Source organism: Plecotus auritus, assembly GCF_963455305.1.
Source record: "Plecotus auritus genome assembly, chromosome: 7".
Classification (NCBI taxonomy): domain Eukaryota; kingdom Metazoa; phylum Chordata; class Mammalia; order Chiroptera; family Vespertilionidae; genus Plecotus; species Plecotus auritus.
In genome coordinates this window covers 125554989-125580100 of record NC_137774.1, presented here as the reverse complement: position 1 = coordinate 125580100, position 25112 = coordinate 125554989, and the positions used below count along the sequence as shown (strand labels likewise).

The following is a 25112-nucleotide window of genomic DNA, read 5'->3' as shown; positions in this document are numbered from 1 at the left end:
AACCTTATAACCGTGGTTTTGAACTCTATATCCAGTCATTTGTTTTCCTCCATTTCTTTCATTTGTGACCTGCCTCTTTGTCTCCGCATTTTAGCTGCTTCCCTGAGTTGATAGAGTGGCTTTGTGTGCAAGGTGTCCTATAGTGGCCAGTGGCTCAGCCTCCCCAGTTACCTGAGGTGGACACTCTTGGTGCACCCCTTTTTGGGCTGTGTGCACAGCCTTGTTGTAGTTAAGCCTAGATTGTTGTTGGTATCACTGGGAGGAGTTGACCTCCAGGCCAATTGGCTGTGAGGATCAGCTGTGTCTAGGCTGGGAGAGCTTCTGTGCTCAGCTTGGATGGGGCGGAGTCTCAGGGTGGAGCAGACAGCCTTGGTTTCCCGTCAGCCCTGCCCCAGTGGCAATGGCTGCACGCACCTCTGAGAAAAAGCTGCCCTTGCGTTTTGCCCACTGCCAGACAGTCCAGTTTCTCCCCAAATGAGTCTGGGTACCCAAAGTCTCACCCGGAACTGGAGTACAGTGCAGTCAGGAGGTTTTGTTTCCCTCCTGAACAAGAAAGCCAGCCACACGCTCAGCTGCCTGCCCTCTCTGTGCATGCACGCCTCCGCAACTCTGCCTTCCACAGCTCCCCCGAGTCTCAGTGTGCTTCCTCCTGACAGTCCAGTTTCACCCCGTATGAGTCTGGGTTCCCTGAGTCTCACCTGGAAATGGAGTTCAGCGCAGTGGGGAGCCTTTGTCTCCCTCCCATTCGAGAAAGCCAGCCGCATATTCAGCCACCTGCCCTTTCTGCGCACACGCGCGACTCTGCAACTCCGCACCTCTGCCCTCCACAGCTCCTCTGAGTCTCAGTGTGCTTTTCTCTTTTCTTCTAGTTGTAGAATTTCCACTCAGCCAGCTTTCTGGTGGTTCTGGATGATGTCCGTTTTGTCTTTTAGTTGTAGTTTTGAAATTGTTGTGCGAGGCAGCAGTATAGGTGTTTACCTATGCCGCCATCTTGGTTTTTCTGATTGTCCAAATTACTTTCAATGTCATGAAAGCACACATAGTGGAGAAAAGCCATATTAATGTAAGGAATGTGGTAAATCCTTCAATACTCCCAGATCCCTTCAAAATCATGAAAGAACTCATAACAGAAAAAAACAAAAACGCATGAATGTAAGGAATGCGGTAAAGCCTTCAGTTTTCCCTTTTCCTTCAAAAACATGAAAGAAGTCATACTGGGGAGAAACCCTATGAATGTAAGCAATGTGAGAAGACCTTCACTTATCTCAGTTCCATTCAAAAACATAAAAGAGCTCATAGTGGAGAGAAGCCCTATGAATGTAAGGAATGTGGGAAAGCCTTCATTTCCCTTTCCAATGTTCAAAGACATATGATAAAGCACACTGGAGATGGGCCTTGTAAATGGGAGGAATGTGAGAAAGCCTTTGATGGTCCTAGTTCATTATGAGCACATGAAAGAACTCACACTGGAGAGAAACCCTATCAGTGTAAAAAGTGTGGTAAAGCCTTCAGTCGTCCCAGTTCTTTACGAAGTCATGAAAGAGCTCATAACTAAGAAAAAGTCTATGAATATAAGGAATGTGTGAGAACCTTTTGTTGACATGTAAGAATGCACACTGGAGAGATACCCTATGTGGAAAGCCTTTAGCTGTCTCATTTCCTTGGGAAGCCAAACCCAAAAACAGACAAACAAAGACCTCAGAGTGGAAAAAGTTCTAAATGTAAAAAATATAGGAAAACCTTCATTTGTCTCAAATCCCTACAAAACCATGTGAGAATGAATACTGGGTAGAAACTGTATAAGTGAAAAAAATAAGACATAATTTTTAATTTTAACAAATATTTTTCAAAGTGATGTGAAAACTGCATTGGAAATAAATCATATTAATGTAACTAATATGGGTAACCTGTTGAAAATTAGGTTACTCTAAAATTTTCATGACATGAATGAAATATTATACAGGTTATACATATATGGTCTTATTATTACTGACTTATTCTTTAAGTAATCATCTGTAGTATGGGGTCCTACTTCTATAAGTAAATATTGAAGTGAGATAATTCTGTAGATCTGTGGGTGAATTGAAGTGTAATTCTAGCATGCAAGTAGGTTTAATTTTTATATAATTTTGTAATTGATCCACAAGAAAAGGACCATTAAAAAATGATATTTTGGGAGAAACCAAGATGGCGGCATAGGTAAACACTTAAACTGATGCCTCGCACAAAAATATCAAAACTACAACTAAAAGACAAAACGGACACCATCCAGAACCACAGGAAAGCTGGCTGAGTGGAAATTCTACAACTAGAAGAAAAGAGGAAAGCACATTGAGACTCAGAGGAGCTGCAAAAGGCTGAGGTACGGAGACTCGCACGCGGAGAGGACAGGTGGCTGTGTGCACGGGAGGCTGAGCGCACGACTGGCTTTCTAAAGCGGGAGGGAGAAGGAAGCTCCCGACTGCACTGAACTCCAGTTCCGGGCAAGTTTCTGGAAACCCCAACTCATTCGGGGAGAAACTGGACTGTCTGGCAGCAGGCGAAACTCGAGGGCGGCTTTCTCTCAGAGGTGCTTGCAGCGATTACCGAGGGAAACTGAGACCTAGGGGCCTCTTAGGGCAGGGCTGAAGGGAAACCAAGGCTGTCTGCTCTGCCCTAAAACTCCGCCCCATCCAAGCTGAGCACAGAGCCTTTTGCAATTTTGCAAGTATTGTCTCATAAGGGTGTCTCCAGCACAGAAGTTCTCCCAGCGTAGACACAGCTGATCCTCACAGCCAATTGGCCTGGAGGTCAATTCCTCCCAGTGATACCAACCACAATCAAGACTTAACTACAACAAAGCTGAGCACACAGTCCACAAAGGGGTGCACCAAGAGTGTCCACCTAGGTAACTGGGGAGCCTGAGCCACTGTGCCCTAGAGGACACCTACCACACAAAGTTACTCTACCAACTCAGGGAAGCAGCAAAAATGCAGAGACAAAGAGGCAGGTCACAAATGAAAGAAATGGAGGAAAACAAATGACTGGATATAGAGTTCAAAACCACGGTTATAAGGTTTTTCAAGAATTTCCTAGAAAAGGCCGATAAATTTAGCGAGACCTCGAGGATATGAAAAAGGATCAACTAGAAATTAAGCATACACTGACTGAAATAAAAAATATTATACAGAGACCTAACAGCAGACTGGAGGATCTCAAGAATTAAGTCAAAGAGTTGAAATACAAAAAAGCAAAAAACACTCAACTGGAAAAGCAAAAAGAAAAAAGAATCCAAAAATTTGAAGATAGTGTAAGGAGCCTCTGGGACAACTTCAAGTGTACCAACATCCAAATTATGGGGGTGCCAGAAGAAGAGAGAGAACAAGATACTGAAAACCTATTTGAAGAAAGAGTGACCGAAAACTTCCTCCACCTGGTGAAAGAAATAGACTTACAAGTCCAGGAAGTGCAGAGAACCCCAAACAAAAGGAATCCAAAGAGGACCACACCAAGATACATCATAATTAAAATGCCAAGAGCAAAAGACAAAGAGAGAATATTAAAAGCAGCAAGAGAAAAACAGTTAGTTACCTACAAGGGAACACCCATACGATTGTCAGCTGATTTCTCAATAGAAACTATGCAGGCCAGAAGGGAGTGGCAAGAAATATTCAAAGTGATGAATAGCAAGAAACTACAACCAAGATGACTCTACCCAGCAAAGCTATCATTCAGAATTGAAGGTTAGATAAAGAGCTTCACAGATAAGAAAAAGCTAAAGGAGTTCATCACCACCAAACCAGGATTATATGAAATGCTGAAAGGTATTCTTTAAGAAGAGGAAGAAGAAGAAAAACATAAAAATTATGAACAACAAATACATGTCTATCAACAAGTGAATCTAAAAATCAAGTGAATAAAAAATCTGATGAACACAATAAACTGATGAATATAATAGAATCAGTGGCATAGAAAGGGAGTGGACTGACAATTCTCGGGGGGAAAGAGGTGTGGAGGGTGTGGGAAGAGACTGGACAAAAAGTGTACACCTATGGATGAGGACAGTGCTGGGGAGGTAAGGGCAGAGGGTAGGCTGGGAACCGGGTGGAGGGGAGCTAAGAGGGGAAAAAAGAAGAACAATTGTAATAATCTGAACAATAAAGATTTATTAAATTTTTTAAAAAGATGTTTAAAAAATGACATTTTGGTATTTGTTGTTTTTTGTTTTCCTACTGACCTCTGGTGACAAGTACTGGATATGTTTTACCCTTTTATATATGTGTGTATTCCACTTTTCTTTCTTAATAGAAAACTACTTTTTCATTTGCCTGAAGTGCCTTATTTTGTTTTTCTTGCCAATAAATACATTTGTAAGTGTGCAAAGTTCAAAAAAAAAATCATCCACTATGCCAGAAACACAAAAAACTAAAAACAAAAGAGAAAAAAAAAACAGGTAGTCCAGGTATTACGGTTATTAATAAGGACTTCAAAATAGCTATAATAATGTAAGCAAGAAAATAAATGGCAAGATGAAGAATTTTGTCAGAACTGCAATCTATGTTAAAAAGAATCCAATGAAACTCTAGAATTGAAAAATAAAATATCTCATTTAAGAAATCAACAGATGGATGTAATAACAGATTAGGTTGGCCTAGAGAATTAATGAATTGGGGAATAGTTCATTAGGAAAAAATCCAAACTGAAACAAAAAGAGAATAAAAGAATGGGAAATTCAAATAATCATTAGAGTTAAGTGGGGTAACAACATACAGGTGGAGCAAACACACAGGTGGGAACTCAAGGTGACAGGCTGAGGAGCAACCAGTGCAGATTAGGGCAGGAGAACAGAGGCCTATGGAAGAGATGTCTCTAACACTCAGTAAATATGACAGCTACCCAAAGTATCAGAATTTCAGTTCTGTCAGAGAATTGAAAATGAATTACTGATATTTACATGGAAAAGTAAAAAACAAAAAAGAAGGAGTGTTTTTTATTTCAGAGGAAATATAAGTTATATCTGAAAGAAAATGACATATAGTATAATATATGGTTCACTATTTATGTATAATATTAAATGATCATACAATGTAAACAAATATTGACTTAAATAAAAATGATTATATAATTTTATTGAAAGGATGAGAAAGCGTAAATATATGTGTGGAATAGATGGGGACAGAGAGAGCTAAACAATAATCTCTGGAGCAGGAAACTGATAAATCATATTTAAAACTGACAAGTCAAGAAGTAGCAATGAACATGGTTATTTAGATATATGGAAGCAAATATTAAACAGCTAAGATAATTTAAATTGTTGCCTCTAGAGAAAATAAATTAGAAGATGCAAAAAATAAAATAGGGGATAACTATTTTTTATGAGTTTCAAAGTATTGTTTGGCTTTTTTTAAGCATGTGCAAGTATGACTTGAATAAGAAAAAATTACATTAAAATAAAAAGATAAAGAAAGTACCTAATAAAACGACTGGTGCATGGTAGGTATCCCATAAATGTTTATTATATAAATTGTATGATCTCAGAGAATGTGGTGAAAGGTACATAACCTACATTTGTTGAGCTCATGATCCTTCTGGAGGAATGAAATGTTGCCCTTGTGTATTCCCAGTGTGTCTTCTGTCCCCATTTGAAGTCTCTCCTGACAACTATTCTGCAAGACTGTCCCTCTATAGAGAAGCTGTCTATACAAGGCTATTTGATAACACTAAGTTGTCACATGCCTATAGGCAATATGCCTAGATTTATTAAATTTTTTCAAGCTCCTAGAGTCTGACTATTAAACCAATGGTGATGTCAATTGGCTTTCCTTAGCTGCTTATTAAATCCCAGAGAAAATTCATGCTAAGTGGTCTAGATTGTGGTGGCATGCAAGAAATCCTCTATGTCATAAAGCTGGAATAGTTTATCTCACACACCCCCACCCCCCCAAAAAACACACATTAAGACTCACATTTCACCTCTAAATAGCAATCAGGCCTGCTTAAGTGATAATGTATCTGAGAAATGACATTTATAGTGTGGCTATTTATAGCTTCAAATAACACCAAACCTGGTAAGTACCTAGAGAACAAAGGTACAGGCTCATTGTTTGTTATTAGGGTGGATGGATATAAGGATGAGTATTGATAAGGGGACAAAATATAATCATAGCACACAGCAACTTAATGTTAGACATGCAGGGTCTAAAAAAATGAAAGTGTGTTAGTATCTCATATACTCCTTTCCTCCAAATTTTGGATCCACCAAATAAGGTTACCTTATACAGTCACAGATCTTAGAGTTGAAAGGGGAATTGGGAGATTGTTTCATTCTCATTATTTTAACAGATGGGGAAACAAAAACTTTATGAAGCCAAGGTGGGGGAATTCTGGGAAGATATTTGTGGCAGTGGGGTAGCTTTGAATCATCCCAATTCTGTCATAAAATCAGAAAACAGCTATGACAGCAAAGCAAGAAAACCACATACCAACATCTAAAACAAAATAAGTGATAACATACCCCACGAGACTCCTAAATCAAACAGGAACAAGAAAATGTGTGGAGTTAGCATTGTGTGCAAGAAGGTGGAGGGATGTCTGACAGACCTGAGGACAATATAAGCCCTGAGTCATTGGAAAGACATGAGGCTCATCCTAATAAAAAACAAAATTGTTGTTTTAGAGGTATATGTTGATTTAGTTGATGTCACAAAAGATCAGTGAGCTATTCTTATGCTCCACTCTACAGGTTAGGTCACAGAAAATTTAAATACTGGTAAGTCACAGGTTGTAATGGTCTAGTTGTAATGGTTGTAGCAGGTTTTTTTAATTGTTAAGAAAATAAATAGTAGGTTGTCAGTTGGTCTCAAATAAATTCTTGTAAAATATAAAGGAAATAAATAGTAGCCTAAAAGACCATTCATGTGTCTTATCTATATCATCAATCCATCAATATTTTCATATAATCTTTCCTTCAAACTATTAGTTTTGTTCTCTTTTCAGCACTAAAGCAAATGAATCTAGAAATTCACTGTATTTTAATTTAAAAAAATTTTGGAACTATTAGCCAAAGGAGATCTATATATATCCCATAGACACAAACAACAGTCTATGAGGGAAGGTGGGAAGGAGGAGGTGGGGACTGGGTGGAAAAGGGAGGGTATGGGTCCTCTGTCATAGTGTCAGAAATAAATAAATAAATAAATAAATAAATAAATAAATAAATAAATAAATAAAATTGTTTGGAACTATAAAATTGATCTTTAAAATGCTTATGTTTCAGCTAAGTGCTCAAGTATCCTTTTAGCATCAGGAATACTTGCTCTCATCTTGGGGATATCAAAACTGCTATTTTCCCCTCAAAATGCATGAGGAGACCCTCTAGTATACATTGATATGGTGCCCTGAGGATGTCTCTATTTATAATGTGGAGTATCTCATGAAAAATTCTAGTTCTAGGTAATAGTGCTCCAAGGCAGAACAGAGTGGTCTGTCCCAGGTGAGTTTCTTAGGCGGCCCCCCTGTGATGCAAATTGTGCTGCCCTCCAGGCACCCTATAAATTTATTATAAAAATCTAAAATAAAAAATCACAAAATAACAAAAAAGTTTGCCTTACTAAAATGAAAATCATTTCCCTGAACTCAAATGTAACTTTAAAATAGAGCAGAGCAACAGTTATCATAAGAAACAATGGAAGAGGCCTCCAGCACTCCACACTTTCTTATATGTCTCTTCCTAAAAAAAGTTAAAAAAATATTTTTTTTTTAGTTGCTGAAGTAATTATGGTGTTCTATGTGCTTTGTACTCACTACATTGCTTTGTGGTTGGAAAATGAGCATTAACAATTATTATAGTTTATTGTGTCTAGAATTTGTTTAAAAAATCTTCGTATCACTTGTTTTGATGTTTCCAGAAATGTGTACTGGCAAGAACTTCTGAACAAATGGTTTAATAAAAATCGTAAAGTACCTTTTAAACACCAGTTATTTGAGACATCTGCTTCTGGCCATGATAGAGTAACAGGGAACCTTTCACCTTAAACAAAGAAAAACTTGACAAAAGTATAGAAGGAATTGGTTCAGAACTTAAATAAGCAGCACATGAGTAGTCCCTAAGAAAAGGGGAAAAACATGAGCTCTGCCACTGCTCCAGATGACTGATTGCCTAAAGAGAGTTTCCAGTTCTCAGAGAAGAGAGGGGAACCCAAACTGAGCCCTATGATTTCCATGTTGAAAAGATAGAAGTTGGAATACAGGAGGCCAAGACAAATGGAATTTCTGGGGTAAAGTACCAGTGAGGAGGGAGCTACACAGATAAAGATTTTCAAAGCTTGGCAGATTTACTGCAGATCTTTGAATGAGTAATGATCTGTACAAGAAAAGACAATACTGTACCTCTGACCAAATAAAGAAGCAACAGAGAGCAATAAGCCAGGCAATTCCCACAACTCTGACAGGGATAGAAATGTTCCTACCAGCTAGAGTGGCAAGACCTCATAATACACGTAGCATGAGAAAGAGTCTTCAGAGGGTTCTGCCTTAGCCAAAGGGTCACATTAATCCTAGACTAACAAAATGGAAAGCCCAGTCTCAAAGAAATCTGATTCCTAAGAACTTAACTGTGTGGCAGAACAAAGTCCAACATTAGTTAAAGAAATGCCAAAAAGTTCAGCATCCAAAAACAAAAACACAATATCCAGTATCCAGTCAATATTCACTCAGCAAGTATAGAGGCATATGCAGGAGAGATGATAGAATTATCAAACATGAGTGTGATGAGGAGAGAAATGGAAAGCATTTTTTATTGGAACTTTTAGAGATGAAAAATGTAGCACCTGAAATATATATTTACTAGAGGCCCAGTGCACGAAATTTGTGCACTGTGGGGTGGGGCGGGGGGGGGGGTCCCTCAGCCCAACCTGCTCCATCTCACAGTCTGGGAGCCCCACAATGGAACGCCCCTGCAGAGAGAGGCCCTGCCCACCTGCCACAGCCTGCTGGTCAGTGGCCTGGGCCTCCCTCTGCAGGGCGATCATGGGGCTATGGCGGGCCCCCCGACCAATCGCATCACACCCACCTTGGTTGGCCTCATGCCAGTGGGTGTCATAGCGTGGTCATCTGATAGTCATTCTGCTGTTCAGCCATTCGGTCGATTTGCATATTACACATTTATTATTATAGATATACACTGAGTGGCCAGATTATTATGATCTCTGAATGCATAATAATCTGGCCACTCAGTGTGTGTGTGTGTGTGTGTGTGTGTGTGTGTGTGTGTGTATAGAGAGAGAGGCCCAGTGCATGAATTTATGCATGGGTGGGGTCCGGCCAGCCTGGCCGGGGTGGGGGACATGGGTGGTTGGCCGGCCTGCCTTCTGATTGAACTCCTGGTCAAGGGGACAATTTGCATATTAGCCTTTTATTATATAGGATATATCCTGCATATGATTAATAGCAGATTAGGCAGTGCAGAAAGAAAGAAAAAAGTGGATTTGAAGACATGCAGTGGAAACTATCCAAAATGAAGCACAGAGAGAAAAAAATAGAAAAAAAGGAGTATTAGTGAGCTCTGGAATGATCTAAAGTTGTCTGATATGCGTGTGATCAAAATCTAGAAGAAAGCCAAGAGAGGAGAGGAAAGAAAAATATTTGGGGGAGAAATGGCCCAAAATCTACCAAATTTGGTAACTTCTATTTATTTTTTTAATCATATCTTTGAGAAAATTCCATTTCCCAATGATTGACTTGGACAGACAAATAGCCCAAAACTCAAAGCTGGTACTGAGAAATTCAACATAATACCTTAACTATTTTACAAAAATTTAAGAGAGAGAGAGGGAGAGAGAGAAAATGAAAATAAATAACAGCCGTAGAAGTGAGTTAGGTTGAAATGCAATGTGGTATTTTTGCCTTAATTCTGAATTTCCTTGTTCTCATCAATCTTAATCAGGCCCTAATGATATTTAATGAGGCTACTTGTATCCTCATAATAGGCAAACAGAAGGGAGGTTAAAATAATTCTATTATTTCACAATGATGAAACAGATTGAATATTTCAATTATCCTACTTATTATAGTACACATGGAACAAGCTCTGTAATCTGCTTCGATATATATAGGCTCTTTAACCATACCATGGTGAGACTAATGCAGTCAATTTGGTTGAGCTTCTCTCGCTGATTCAGTGTTGGAATAAAGTACTTCACAGATTAGCTTAGTCTGCAGCACTTAAAGGTCAGGATTTATTGTAATGTAAATCACAAAGCAATTTTATCTTGACAGAGATTACATACTGTTACAATATTTCTCGCTGAATCTAGTGATGCGTTTGCTTTTTCTTTGCAACTGCTGTGCAAATTGGATCGTAGCCCAGAAAAGAAAAAGAGATGGCAGGCTGCTTTGGTTTTTTAGAAACAACTTAATTTTCTTCATTTTTCAAAGTTTCACACACAAAAAAAATAACTCTGAAAATACACATGAAGCCATACACAAATACTTGTAAACCTTTACAGACCCTGAGTTTGAGTGCACGTAGAATCTGTGAATGACCATCTCTCAAATATGTTAATGTGTTTTAGGAAAGAGAATGGCTGACCTCTAATCATTCAATACCCAATATCTTAATACATTATCAAAATTGTCTCCATTTTAAGCAAACAAACAAAAACACTAAGAAGCATTCATGTTTTTTACTGACAGATGTCACAAAAAGAAAACTGAATAAAAACCAAGTAAGGTGAGGATTAGGAAGTCCACTGCTATCAGTGACTTTGTAACAAGTATCAAGAAGCAGAAAGATAACATCTTCCCAATTTTTCTGTTTCTTTGGCAACTGCACTTAAACTAGAAAGGATTAGGGCCAGGTACCAGGGCATTAAATGAACTACTCAAAGAGTGTGAGGAGTCTTTCTGGAATTCTCAAAACAAGACCAACTAAGTCCCATTGTAAATTTCAAAGGATAAACACAAATAAAATATCCCCACAAAGATTAAAACAGCATATGTATTACATTTTGCCAAGTTTTATCAATCTTCATACATCATTTACATTAATAATGTACAAAAATGGTGGTGAGGCTCAGAACTTACCAGGAAATGTGTCCAGTTAACCTTCAGCTGCAATTACTCCATTCTATTCCCCTCACCTGGGCCACAGTTGGGTATTGATCTTTTCTCCAACTCTTGCAAAGCACCTTTCCTGGAATGAAAGGTGATATATTATAAAACTGTTTATTTAAATACTGAGTAGATTATTCTTTCATTCTACTGACTGTATCCTATCCAGGAGGGCTTCCTACATATCAGTCGTTCCAAACCAGCCTTCCTGTATCTATAATACAAATGTAGTGTAATTTATTTACTTATTTTCTCTAAGTCAATTCGTAATTTGATCTAAATCAATTTATTTTCAAATAATAATTTTTACTTCCAAAATTATAGATTTGATATGATAGCTTAAAAAAATTAATGTAATGAAATGGTCTCATGTGCCACCTGTTGTCCAGGTAGCAATTTTGGGAAATACTACAAGCTATACAAAAGGCTGTGATTCAGGTTCAACTTATATGTGGGCTATAAATTATATTTGTATTCATAAAATTCGTTATCCATAATAACATGTACAAGTAAGCACAGGTACCCCCCATCTGAAAGCTTCCCTATGTAGAGGTTAATCATACATCCTGGTTTGCTTAGGGCAGACCCAGTTTCTATCTGTTATTGTCCTGGAGTTTCCTCTTTCACTCTAAAAAAAATGGTTTGGATCATACCAGAAGGGTAAAGCAAATCAGCCCCAGAAAGCTGGACAGTCAGAATGTTTTTAATTGGCCTTATTATTCTCTGCTAGATAGCATTGCAGCTCTTTCATGCTCATTATCTTATTTAATCTTCACAACAACTCTGTGAGCTAGGTATTATGTATAAATTACAAATGGGGAATCAGCCTCAGGGAGGTTTAACCACTTAGGGTTCACAAAACTACTACAGGATACAACTAGGACTCACTTCAGGTCTCTGTTCCATACCAAGAGATCTTTTCTAGGGAACTGGGAGGTATGGGGGTCTAGGAAAGAAAAGGTGAGGCGGGAGAGGCAGAAGTATTCTGAAAAAAAAAAAACCTCATTCTGCCTCACAGTAGATTTGGAAAGATGAGAGAAAGAAACAGACATGTATGCAATGTTGCCACATTCACCTTTCATAAGAACCCATTTTCGCTTACAACTGTAAAAACTGATTCGATGGCCAGGATTATAATCAACAGGAATTGTGAGTTAAATGGACTTTTGTGTTCTGCCCTGAAAATCCAACCAGACTATTAATTACAAGTTAAATTTTATAAATTACTTTTCTTTTTTGATGCTGGAAAGAAAACAAAAATGAGATGGAAGAAAAGGAAGCACCCCTGTGTAGAGAAATGATGGGAGGGCACATGAAAAAAATAGCCTGCCTTTTCCACAGGACCCTGCCTTCCTCCTGCGCTACTGTGTGCTGCCAAACACATCTATCCTCCCCTCTCACGTGGGGGAGGGCCAAGAGCTTTACATTACACCACTGGTTTACACCCTGAGAAACGTCGTGTGAGCTGCAAAGTACACTTTGAAGCAACTTTCTAAAAGGCACATCTATATTTACCAATGTGTTCCACATGATTAAACTGTGAAATTTGTCTCCAGTTTGGCAATACCTTAGAGAGATGTGAGATTTAGAAAGAAAATGCCGTGAAGCGCCTTAAGTTCCACAGAAGGAAAGCACCACATACATCAAGGTGCTGTTGCATGCCTTGATGCTCTATTGGTGCAACAGCAAATAAAATAGCGTAAGTGATGATGTCACAATGTTGTCATGCAACATCATCCACAGTGAGAGCAAGAAAAAGCTGTTTTTAAAATGCCTCGTTCTCCTTCCTCTTCAGAATGTTAAAGCATATGGTATCCAAAACTAGTTCACAGTGAACTTCATTTCTGCCATTGCTGTAAATTAAGTTTCTTCTCAGGCAGATGTCAGTGCTAAAAGTTTGGTGCTCACAAATACCAAATTTACATAAAACCTATACAGCTTTTTTTCAAAAATCATTCTTGGTTGATGTAGGCTGCTTGGCTAGGATACATAGTTTACTTACTTATTCCTGAAACCATAATACATTTCCAGATTCACTAATTTGAAAAACAATAATTATGACTGAGCAACAATGACATTCTCTGACTATAAATATCACATGCCAGATTGAAAGAAAAAGAAAAAAATAGTAAGTTAATTGAGATTTTTTTGGACTATTATTGGCCTATAGTTCCAAACTATGGGTCACCATTTATGCAAAAAGCATCATTTGTAGGTGGAATAAGAAGTAAATCTTATATGTACTTTACTCCCTAAAATCACCACCAAAATAGCCTGTTGATAAAGCAAACTTGAGTTTATTGTTTACCACAGTGAGTGAGGCTGCCACCTTGACAAGAACCTTGGTGATGTCTCAGAAGAGGAAAGACAAAGATAGGATATGTTTAAGATTTGGGAAATCTGATTTAAGGTTGATCATTTGGTGTGAGAATGGGGCTTTACTGTGATTTGGCACATTTGTGACCTAATAGTTTGGCATGGGTAGATACAAAGAGAAGGTTTGAATAAAGGGTCTCAAAGCAATTCTTGAAGAGTAAACAGCTGTTTGATGCTACTTTGATTTGAATAATCTAATATTGGTTTAAATGGATTTTCAGAAAATTTCTGAAATAAACAATAAAGTTATTAACAACTTTATCTTTCTAGACAAGAATTTTCTGAAACAGTCAAATCAGGTTGATGAAGACCATGGAATAATAAAATCACCTTAATGAAGCATCTGAATAGCAAAGTCATATTATTGTAAATCATAAGCAAGTGTGGATATGGAAGGTTTTGGTTCTCAACACAAACACTAGTATTGCTCAAATTCTGCTGGAAAGGCAACACCCAGAGCGGCTCCTTTTCCGAGAAAAGGACTCACTTTAAGCCACCAAAGTGGACATGCCCCAAATCACATCAATATATTACCTTTACATTATTAATTTAAGTACCATATAGAAGAATCTTTAACAGCTTAAAGGAACAATTTTATAAACTGACTGTAATAGTCAAATCCTTTGAGAGTATACTGATAATCTATTTAATTGTACTAATAATACACTAGGGCAATGATTCCCAACTGTGTTCAAACTTTTATCTGCATTGTGAGGTTTTTCTGAGAATAAACATTCTGCCCCATCCAGAGATTGGTCATGGTACCTATGTGTTACTCAGTGACCTGGTGTCATAAACCACAACTAATTGGGCTAGATTTGGATATTAAACTAAAGCTTGCCCAGTCAGATTCCCTCTCCAGGAAGTTGTACTTAGGATTAAGCAATTTCCAGTTTGTCTCTGCTGGTGGTAAAAACTAAATGACTTTGGGTTGACTATTTAGTTGTTTTGTTTTGTTTTTTTATCAATATGAAGGAAGGGAAGATGGCGGCATAGGTAACCACCTGTACTCACTGCCTCCCACAACCACATCAAAATTACAACTAAAATACAGAACAAACATCATCCAGATCCACTGGAAAGCTGACTAAATGGAAGTCCTACAACTAGAGAAGTAAAGAAGGAGGCACACTGAGACTGGTGGAAAGTACAGAGGTGCAGAACAGGCTGGTCCGGCACCCACATGTGCCACTTTCTTATTCGGGAGGGAGATTGTCTCTGCAGAGGCCACCTGAAGGAGCAAGGAGTGCCAGCCCCACACCAAAAGCCCAGCCCAGGGTCCCAGAGCTGGGAAGAGAAGTCCCCAAAACTATGGGCTGTAAAAACCAGTGCAGACTGGGGCTCAGTGACACAGAGGCTGCTGAAGGCCCAGATGTTCTCTTAAAATTCCAGCACCACAAACTGAACTTACAAGGTCCTGCTTCCTCTGAGCTCCAGCACCAGGGTGAGGCTTTTCGGGACACAGACACATACGAGGAAGAACTGGATTGTCTGGCATCAGGGCAAGAACTAGGCGGCGGCTTTCTCCCAGATGGAGGTGCTTACTGGGATCATTGTTCCTATGCTGGGACCTCCCCAGTCACAGGACTGACTGACAGCCACTTAGGTTTGCTCCACCCTGGTGATTCCCTAAGACCCAGCCTCATCCAATTTACAACCCCACCCAAGCTGCCTGTCCTTGCTCAGACTAAAATCTCTCAAACAAGCTACAGCTGGTTCAGGGAACCCCAAACCTATCAATAAAAGGCCCAAGACCCAGCATCAGCATAAGCTTGTCTTACTTTACAGCTGGGCCTCCTCTGGACACATCCAAACCCAATACAAAGAGGAGGAATCTGCAGATCTCTCTGTAGCTCCTGCTGCGTGACCCCAGGCAGTGGCTGACTTTGCACCTCCCTGGAGACCCAAGAGCCAGTGTACCCAGTGGTCAGTGTCAGACCATACCAGATTACAACTCTACACATCCATAAGTGACACACTCAAGGGGCAGATTTAGTGAGCACCAAAGCCCAATGAAGCAAGTCCTGCCCCATAAGGGTGTCTCCTGCACAGCAACTCTCCCACTATAGTCACAGCTGGTCCTCACAGCCAATTGGCCTGGAGGTCAATTCCTCCCAGTAAAACCAACAGTAATCAAGTCTCAACTACAACAAGACTGGGCTCACAAGCCCACAAATGGAAGCACCTAGAGTTCCCAGCTCAGGTGACTGGAGAGGCTGAGCCACTGGGCCTTATAAGACACCCACTACATAAGGCCACTCTACCAACTCAAGATGACATAGCAGCTCTACCCAATACACAGAAATAAACACAATGAAGCACCAAAATACAGAGACAAAGAAACATGTCACAAATAACAGAAATGGAAGAAAGCAAACTACTGGATATATAGTTCAAAACCATGGTTATAAGGTTACTCAAGAATCTTCTAGAAACTTCCAAGGGACTTAGTGAGATTTTTAAGGATCTTAGTGAGAATTAAAAAAAAAAAAAAAAAAAGGAAAAGGACCAGTCAGAAATTAAGCATACACTGACTGAAATAAAGAATAATATACAGGGATTCAACAGTAGAAGAGAGGATTCTGAGAATCAAATCAACAATTTGACATGTGAGGAAGTAAAAAACACCCAACCAGAAGAGCAAAAAGAATAAAAAAATATGAAGATAGTGGAAGGAGCCTCTGGGACAACTTCAAGCGTGCCAACTTTCACATTATGGGGGTGCCAGAAGAAGAGAGAGAGCAAGATACTGAAAACCTATTTGAAGAAATAATGACAAAAAAACTTCCCCCGCCTGGTAAAAGAAATAACAAGTACAGGAAGCACAGAGAGTCCCAAATAAGAGGAACCCAAAGAGGCACACACCAAGACAAACCATAATTAAAATGCCAAGGGCTAAAGACAAAGAGAGAATCTTAAAAGCAGCAAGAGAAAAGCAGTTAGTTACCTACAAAGGAATGCCCATACCACTGTCAGCTGATTTCTCAACAGAAACTATGCAGGCCAGAAGGGAGTGGCAAAAAATAAAGTGATGAATACCAAGGACCTACAATCAAAATTACTCTACCCAGCAAAGCTGTCATTTAGAATTGAAGGTCAGATAAAGAGCTTCATGTACAAGAAAAAGCTAAAGGAGTTCATCACCACCAAACCAGTATTATATGAAATGTTGAAGGGCATTCTTTAAGAAGAGGAAGAAGAAGAAAAAGATCAAAAATATGAACAACAAAATGGCAACAAATATATACGTATCAACAATTTAATCTAAAAATCAAAATAAACAAATAAGAAGTCTAATGAAGCCCTAACTGGTTTGGCTCAGTGGATAAAGCATCAGCTTGTGGACAGAAGGGTCCCAGGTTCGATTCTGGTCAAAGGCACATGTCCGGGTTTGAGCTCCATCCCCTACAGGAAGCAGCCAATCAATGATTCTCTCTCATCATTGATGTTTCTATCTCTCTCCCTCTCCCTTCCTCTCTAAAATCAATAGAAATGTATTTTTTTAAAAAGAAATCTAATGAACAGAATAAACTAATGAATAAAATAGAATCAAAGGCATGGCAATGGAACAGACTGACGATTCTCAGAGGGAAGGGGGTGGGGATGGGAAGAGATTAAACAAAGATCTTATATGCATACTAGAGGCCAGATGCATGAATTCATGCCCCAGTGGGGTCCCTCAGCCTGGCTTGTGGGATCAGGCCAAAACCGGCTTTCTGACATCCCCCAAGGGGTCCCAGATTGTGAGAGGGTGCAGACCAGGCTGAGGGACCCCACCAGTGCATGATCAGCACTGGGAGGGATGCAGGAGGTTGGCCAGCCGGAGAGGGAACACGGGAGGACTCCAGGGTGTGTCTGGCTGGTCTTGCTCAGTCCTGATTGCCCAGATCCCAGCAGCAAGCTAACCTACCATTTGGAGCTTCTGCCCCGTGGTGGTCAATGTACATCATAGCAAGTGGTTGAGTGGCCTTAGCATATCGTTAGCATATTATGCTTTGATTGGTTAAACAGCTGACAAGATAACCAGACACTTAGCAGATCAGGTTTTCATTATATAAGACTAGTGGCCCGGTGCATGAAATTCGTGCACATTAAAAGGGGATTAATTAGAGGAAATATTTTAATATTGCTATTTGCCCTTTCTCTATAATAGAAGTGTCAGAGATGAAAGAAAATTAGTAAAATGTATATGAATATCTTCCTCCTGTCAGAGTCTGAGGCACACTGCGGGACCTATAGTCAAGTCCCTGCCCACCCGCAGTGCCTCAAAATTGCACAAGACCCAGACCCAGCCAGCCCCACCCCCATTGGGTGAGATCCAGACCCAGCCGGCCCCACCCCTGTCAAGCCCCACCGGTCGGGGGATGCAGCCTCAGGTCCCCCAGCCCAACCCTCAGGTCCCCGGCCTGGCGCCGGGGTAGGGAGCGCAGCCTGAGGTCCCCTGTCGAATCCTGCAAGGCAGGGGGCACGGCCTGAGGTTCCCCCGGCCTGGTGCCGGGGCCAGGGGTGTGGCCTGAAGCACCGCAGCCTGGCGCTGGGATTGGGGGCACAGACTGAGGTCCTCCAGCCCAGTGCCGGGGGCGGGGGCACTGGGGCGGGGGAACGCGGCCTGAGGTCCCCTGTCAAGCCTCACTGGGCAGGGGGTGCAGCTTCAGGTCCTGTGCCTCGGACCAGTGCCATGCAGACTCAGGTCCCTGCTGATTGCTTTTAAGGCTCATTACAGGAACTCGGCCTCTGCTGTGAGCGCAGCCATCTTGTGTTATGGAAGCTCCGCCTCCGCTGTGGGCGCCACCATCTTTGTGACAGTGTGACAGTAAATTTGCATATTCCCTCTTTACTAGATAGGATATGCATTACTTATGGACACAGACAATAGGATGGTGAAGGCCTGAGGCAGGGTGGGAACTGGGTCAAGCAGGCAATGAGGGGGGAAAAGAGGGACATCTGTAATAATCTCAACAATAAAGATTTTAAAAAAAAAGTTGAAGGGATTAAGAAGTACAAATTGGTAGTTACAAAATAGTCATGGGATGTAGAGTACAGCACAGGGAATAGAGTCAATAGTATTGTAATAACTGTGTATGGTGCCAGGTGGGTAGTAGAAATATCAGGGGGACCATGCTATATGCTAAAAACTAATCCTATATAATAATTGAGGAATATGCTAATTAGCCCGGACATCTTAGCAGTCATGACCAGTCAAGCGCATAATAGTCATGACCAGTCAGGCACCGGGAGCGGCCCCTGGTGGAAGTGCAGGCATGCTGCATCACCCAACCAGGAGGCCGCCTGGCCCAGGAGAGGCCCCCAGCGGCAGTGGCCACCGGCAGAGGCGTGCACAGGCCTGCCTCACCGCCAGGCCTGGAGGCTGCCCGGCCGAAAGAGTCACTGGAGATTTTGATTAAATTCAATAGTTAAAATCAATATGTTCTGTGAGAGCTGGCATCTTCAAACACTCAGGACCCTCAATCATACAAATTAAAGGAAACAATTGCATAATGCTTTGACCTAATTGTACACACTTTAGTATCATTTAAAAATTATTCTACATCCTTCAAGTAAATTCAGCATCTGACTGAGGAGAGCCAGCGCTGAGAAGCGCATGGCCCCGGCTCTGCTATCTTGAGTTTGTGGTTTCCAAGGAAACAGCCAGAAGGGATGATAAACCCTCCGCAAACGGTTCAGCCGGCGCCTATCTAAGCAGCGGCTTGGTTTAAATTGAGCCTTTTCGGCAGTGAATGATCCCAACCCTCCCTGAATCAGCCAGGTTCCTGTGGAGTGCAATCTCCACGCAATACAACGGGGCCCCAGTTTCGTCCCTAACAATCTCATGCGTGTTAACTCAGGGCATCGGGGAAGGAAGAGAAAAGGCATCATGCAGGGCACCTCTGGTGAGCAAGCAGAAGGAAACCATGTCTGGCAGACACTCCCCTGCCACCCCCCTCAACGTGTAAGAAGAATCAAATAAACCAATACAAACACCCCTCCCCCACCCCAGAGAGATCCCGGACTGAGGGGCATCCCACCCAGGCATTGCGTACCTGCTTCCCACCCCCTTTATCCAAATGGACAGGTTAGGGGGTTAAGGGGAGGAGGAGGAGCCTCGCAGGAAGGGGATTCCCTGGAATCACACCCCTTCCCTCCCTCCCTCAGGATCTGACCTCTCAGAGCACAGGGCCTGACCCCGCCCCCAGCAGATTTGCATATCCCAGACCCTCAGGTACTTCCAGGCACTGGGCATTCCCGCATCTTCCCTGCCTCCCAGCTGCTGACTCTCACTGTCTCCTACTCCAGAAGCACTCTGTCCTCCCCAACTTTCTGTCTTTATAGCATAAATGTATGGTGGGCATAGTTGCTTCTCCACGGATTTTATTTGATAAGAACCCAGCGAAATCACTCAGCAACTGAGCTGCTCAGACTTCATCAGGGACAACGAATGACACACCTTACTTGGCTTTGATAGCAATCTTATTCTTTTATTTTTTTAAATAGATTTTTATTGATTTCAGAGAGAAAGGGAGAGGGAGAGAGATAGAAACATCAATGATGAGAGAGAATCATTGATCAGCTGTCTCCTGCACACGCCCTACTGGGGATCAAGCCCACAACCCAGACATGTGCCCTTGACCAGAATCTAACCTGGGACCCTTCAGTACTCGGGCTGAAGCTCTAGCCACTGAGCAAAACCAGCTATGTCATAAACAAGTGGATTTAAATCATATCAAACCAATATACATTTTTAATGAAATGTCTCTTCATTTCTACTAATGCAATTCTACCTTAAAGCTTATGTTGTATAATCTATACTAATAAAAGAATAATATACTAATTAGACTGGATGTCTTCTGGACATCTATCCAGATGTCCTTCCGCACAAAGCCACAGTGGCAGGGGCTGATGTAGTGGCAGTTAGGGGCAATCAGGCTGGCAGGGGAGGGCAGTTGGGGCAATCAGGCCAGCAGGCAGGTGAGCAGTTAGGAGCCAGTGGTCCCAGATTGTGAGAGGGATTTCCAACTGCTGGTTTCAAACATCCTCCGGATTGGAGAGGGTGCAGGCCGGGCTGAGACCCCCACCCCCATGCATGAATTTCATGCACCTGGCCTCTAATCTATAATAATAAAAGCGTAATATGCTAATTAGACCAGACAGCTGAACACCTTCTGGACATCATTCCAGACATCCTTCCCGACGAAGCCAGCAGCAGGGGCTGAGGCAGAGGCAGTTAGGGGTGATAAGGCAGGCAGGTGAGCAATTAAGGGCGATTAGGCAGGCAGGCAGGAGAGCATTTAGGAGCCAGCGGTCCCAGATTGCGGGGTCCCAGATTGCAAGAAGGTGCAGGCTGGGCTGAGGGACACCTCCTCCCGTGCACAAATTTCATGCACTGGGCCTCTAGTACATAATAATAGTGAATGTAAACTGTAATGAAAATATAACATTTTAAAAAGAAAAAGAAGTAAAAATCAATATGCAGAGAAAACCAATAAACATAAACACTAAAAAAAAAAGTGTGCATGATCTTAGAAAGGTGCTTCATAATTATTTAATAAAACATGGCATTTCTTTATAATGGATGCTTTACAGATTTAACAAAGAAAAGTCCCTTCAGTTTGACCCTATTTACCTGAAATACAATAGGATGGTTATAAAACAGTAGGTAAATTGTGAATCATAAAATCACACTGAGAAACTTCTAGTTTAATATAAATAAAAGTAAGTAAATAAAAAAGTATTCTCCATTTTCCAAGGTCAGGGTTTCAAATATCCTTTACCCACATTTAAAGCAATGGTCTTATTTTTGTAGATGGTTTTTGTGGCTGAGCTACAAAAGAACTTACAAGCTGCTTTCTGCCCTTCTGTCAGCAGATTTGATTATAGATAATGGGTCTTTAGTAAAAAAAAACTTAATTCTGTATGTTTCTCCTTTACTCTCACACACCACCACACTTCTGACACCACATGTAAGCTGTTGTTTTTCTCACACCAAGCAATTTCCAGCTTGTGTCCTACAATTCAATTCAATTCCAATACCAACCAGAGTTAGTGCAGACTCCACATGTTAAGGGCTCAGTCCTACAATACTGCCCCCAACTTTAGATACCAATTAGAAATAGTAGGTCCCCAGGTTATCCACAATTCTGTCCAACTTGGCTACAAACTGAAGATTCCCATGATACCTCCCTCTCCTCAAATTCAATCATTTCCTAGAACAGCTCACAGAACTCAGAAAAACACTTATGTCTACCAGTTTATTATGTAAGTAGAGGCCCGGTGCACAAAATTCATGCGTGGGGGGGGGTCCCTCAGCCTGGCCTGTACCCTCTCACAATCCGAGACCCCTTGGGGGATGTCCAACTGCTGGTTTAGGCCCAATCCTGAACCGGCAGTCAGACATCCCTCTCTCAATCCGGGATGGCTGGCTCCTAACCGCTGGCCTGCCTGCCTGATCACCTCTAACCACTCTTTCTGCCTGCCTGATTGCCCCTAACTGCCTCTGCCTTGGCTCCTGCCTCCATGGCTTCATCCAGAAGGACATCCAGAAGGTCATTTGGCTGTCCAGTCTAAATAGCATATTATGCTTTTATTATTATAGAAGATAAGTATATGATAAAAGAGACAGATGAACAGTCAGATAAAGAGATACCTAGGGAGAGATCTGGAGTTGACATGTGCCACCTTCTGGGTAGCAATGTGTTGGCTCACCCTGGAGCTCCTTGAAACCTGAAATATGAGAATTTTTATGGAAGCTTCATCACATAGGCATGATGGAATATTAAGTACATTTCCAGCCCCTCTCCTAAACCTAAAGAATGAAAGGTGGGGCTGAAAGTTTTAAGATTCTAACAACAATGACCAGCCCCCAGAACAAATGACCAGCTCCTTATTAGAACAAAAGACATTCCTGCCAGGAAATTTCAAGGGACATGGGAGCTCAATTTTAGACACTCTTATCACTCAGAAAATTATATAGGTCTGAGGAGTTCTGTGTCAGATACAGGGGTTAAAGATAAATGTTTAAATAAAAGATTCTCCTAGCACCCCTATTTATAAGAATTTTAGGAGCTCTGTAACAGGAAGGGGTGAGGGAGAGGGACAGAGACCAATTTATATATATATATATACATATACATATATATATATATATATATATATATATATATATATATATATATATATATATATATTTGGTAAGAAGTAGGAAAAAACTTGGCTCTCTCCATAATTATTTCTCACTTAAGGCTCAAGTCTGGCCCACATATTTCCATTCATACCCAGACCTGCTGGAACAACTTCCATCATCTTGTGAACTGTCTGGGACTGACAGGCCCCATGGAAAAAGCTCAAGTTCAATCCTAGAGATGCTTCATGCTTTAGGACAGCGGTTCTCAACCTTTCTAATGCCGCGACCCTTTAATACAGTTCCTCATGTTGTGGTGACCCCCAACCATAAAATTATTTTCGTTGCTACTTCATAACTGTAATTTTGCTACTGTTAATGAATCGTAATGTAAATATCTGTGTTTTCCGATGGTCTTAGGCGACCCTGCTAGCGGTTCTCAACCTGTCTTAGGCGACCCTGCTAGCGGTTCTCAACCTGTCTTAGGCGACCCTGCTAGCGGTTCTCAACCTGTCTTAGGCGACCCTGCTAGCGGTTCTCAACCTGTGGGTTGCGACAGAGCCTAAGACCATCGGAAAACACAGATATTTACATTACGATTCATTAACAGTAGCAAAATTACAGTTATGAAGTAGCAACGAAAATAATTTTATGGTTGGGGGTCACCACAACATGAGGAACTGTATTAAAGGGTCGCGGCATTAGAAAGGTTGAGAACCACTGCTTTAGGAGAAATGGATATCGAAATTATCGCCCCCTCCCCCCCCCCCCCCCCCCCCCGCGCCTCCCGCTTGCACCTGCCTTGGCCTGGTGCCAACCACTCACGGGCTCCACCATCCCGTTGCTGACACCCACCATGTTCCGCGTTGCCCCCTGGTGGTCAGCACACGTCTAACTCCCAGTCAGTCGAACTCCCGCCCGTGGGGACAATTTGCATATTAGCCTTTTATTATATAGGATGATCACAGATTTCAATCCTGTCACTAAGTCACTAAGAAACCCAAACTATGGAAGTTCTATCTTAACACACAGCTTAATGATCATCATAGGAAAGGGACACCAAGACTGCACATAGGCTCTTACCACTCCCACCTCATGATGTTAACACATCTCGCTTCTACTCATTTCATTAGCCAAAACATGTTTATAGTCCACCTAACTTCAGAGGGGGGTGAGAATGCAATCTTTCCATATGCCCAAAAGTATAATGGAATACTTGTGAATACGTTATGACATATTTTGTATTTGAGCTCCTGACAATTTACATTTTTTTGGTAAGAAGTAGGGGAAAACTCAGCTCCCTCCATAGTTATTTCTCACTTAAGGCTCAAGTCTGGCCCACATATTTCTACTCATACCCAGCACCTCAAACACTTCTAAGCTAGCTTCTAGCTTCTTATGTTATAGAAAAATCCTCTAAGGCATTCTGGGATAGGCACTAACAACCTTTCAAAAATCAGGGGAAGATAATTTGTGTAAGCAAGGGAAATGTACTTTGCTTGTTACAAATATCTTCTACCTCCCATAGTCTATCCAGCTTTGCATCTTTAGACTAAAAAGACAAGTACCATTTGATTTCACTCATTAACAAGCAAAACAGAGACAGACGAGAGGGCTCTGGGAGGGGGAAATGGAAGGATTGAGCAAAAAAGAAAAAAAAAAAAGAGGAAAAACTCATGGACAGGGACAACAGTGTGGTGATTGCCAGGGGAAGGAGGAGGAAGGTGGAGGAGGACATAGGGGGAATAAATGATGTTAGATGGAAATTTGACTTGGGGTGATGAGTACACAATTCAGTCAATATACAGATGATGTGTTATAGAATTTTGCACCTGAAACCTATATAATTTTGTTAACCAATGTCATCTCAATAAATACAATAAAAATAAAATAAAAAGACCTTAAAAACATTTTTATTTTTAAAAACAATGTATGCTTAGAAACTTCAGAAGGGGGAGAAAAGCATCAGGAAAATTAAAGTATTCCTATTCACTAGCCAGAGATAACTATTTGTTATTATAGAGAATTTCAAGACATATGCAAAAGTATCTAGGCATTTGATAATGATGCAATCAGAATTTGTGTACATCAATCTTAAGTGTTTATCAAATTAGATTAATTAAAATATAATAACTAAATCAAAAAGTGTAGACATTTTTAAAGTTCTTAATGCATATTGTTCACTTATAAAATCTATGAGGTCAGAAACTTTATCTTATTCGCCTCAGGGTCAGCAGAGCCAGAAGTGACTGGCACATAGTAGACATTCACTAAGAATGTGCCAAATGAATGAATGTATTGCCCAAGGGCTTTCCAAAATAAACTATACTTTCAAATATAATTATTCCCACAGAAAGTTAAATCTATCACTTGTCATCATCTTGGTCTAATTCATTATTTAGCTAATTTATTTCTTCCTGATACTCACTAAAGGAATAGATAAATTTAATGAGAGCCATTTCCTGGGAAGTAGAAGATGAGGGAAGGATACAAATTTACTTTTCCCTCTATTTCCCTCCAAAATTTCCCTGGA

General features: G+C 40.9%; 1 protein-coding gene across 6 annotated transcripts in view; it reads right to left on the bottom strand.

Annotated features, from left to right (window-relative positions):
• Window positions 1–25112, bottom strand: part of CETN3 (centrin 3) — a gene marked incomplete at its 5' end in the record, with an annotated part of 246600 nt that overhangs the window by 179848 nt on the left and 41640 nt on the right. For all 6 annotated transcript variants that reach the window (XR_013961302.1, XR_013961303.1, XR_013961304.1 and 3 more), the window contains one exon: window positions 11062–11170. Coding sequence is in view for 3 of the 6 variants with exons in the window: in XM_080681934.1 (XP_080538060.1) it covers window positions 11085–11170 (86 nt within the window). The remainder of the gene's footprint in view (window positions 1–11061; window positions 11171–25112) is intronic.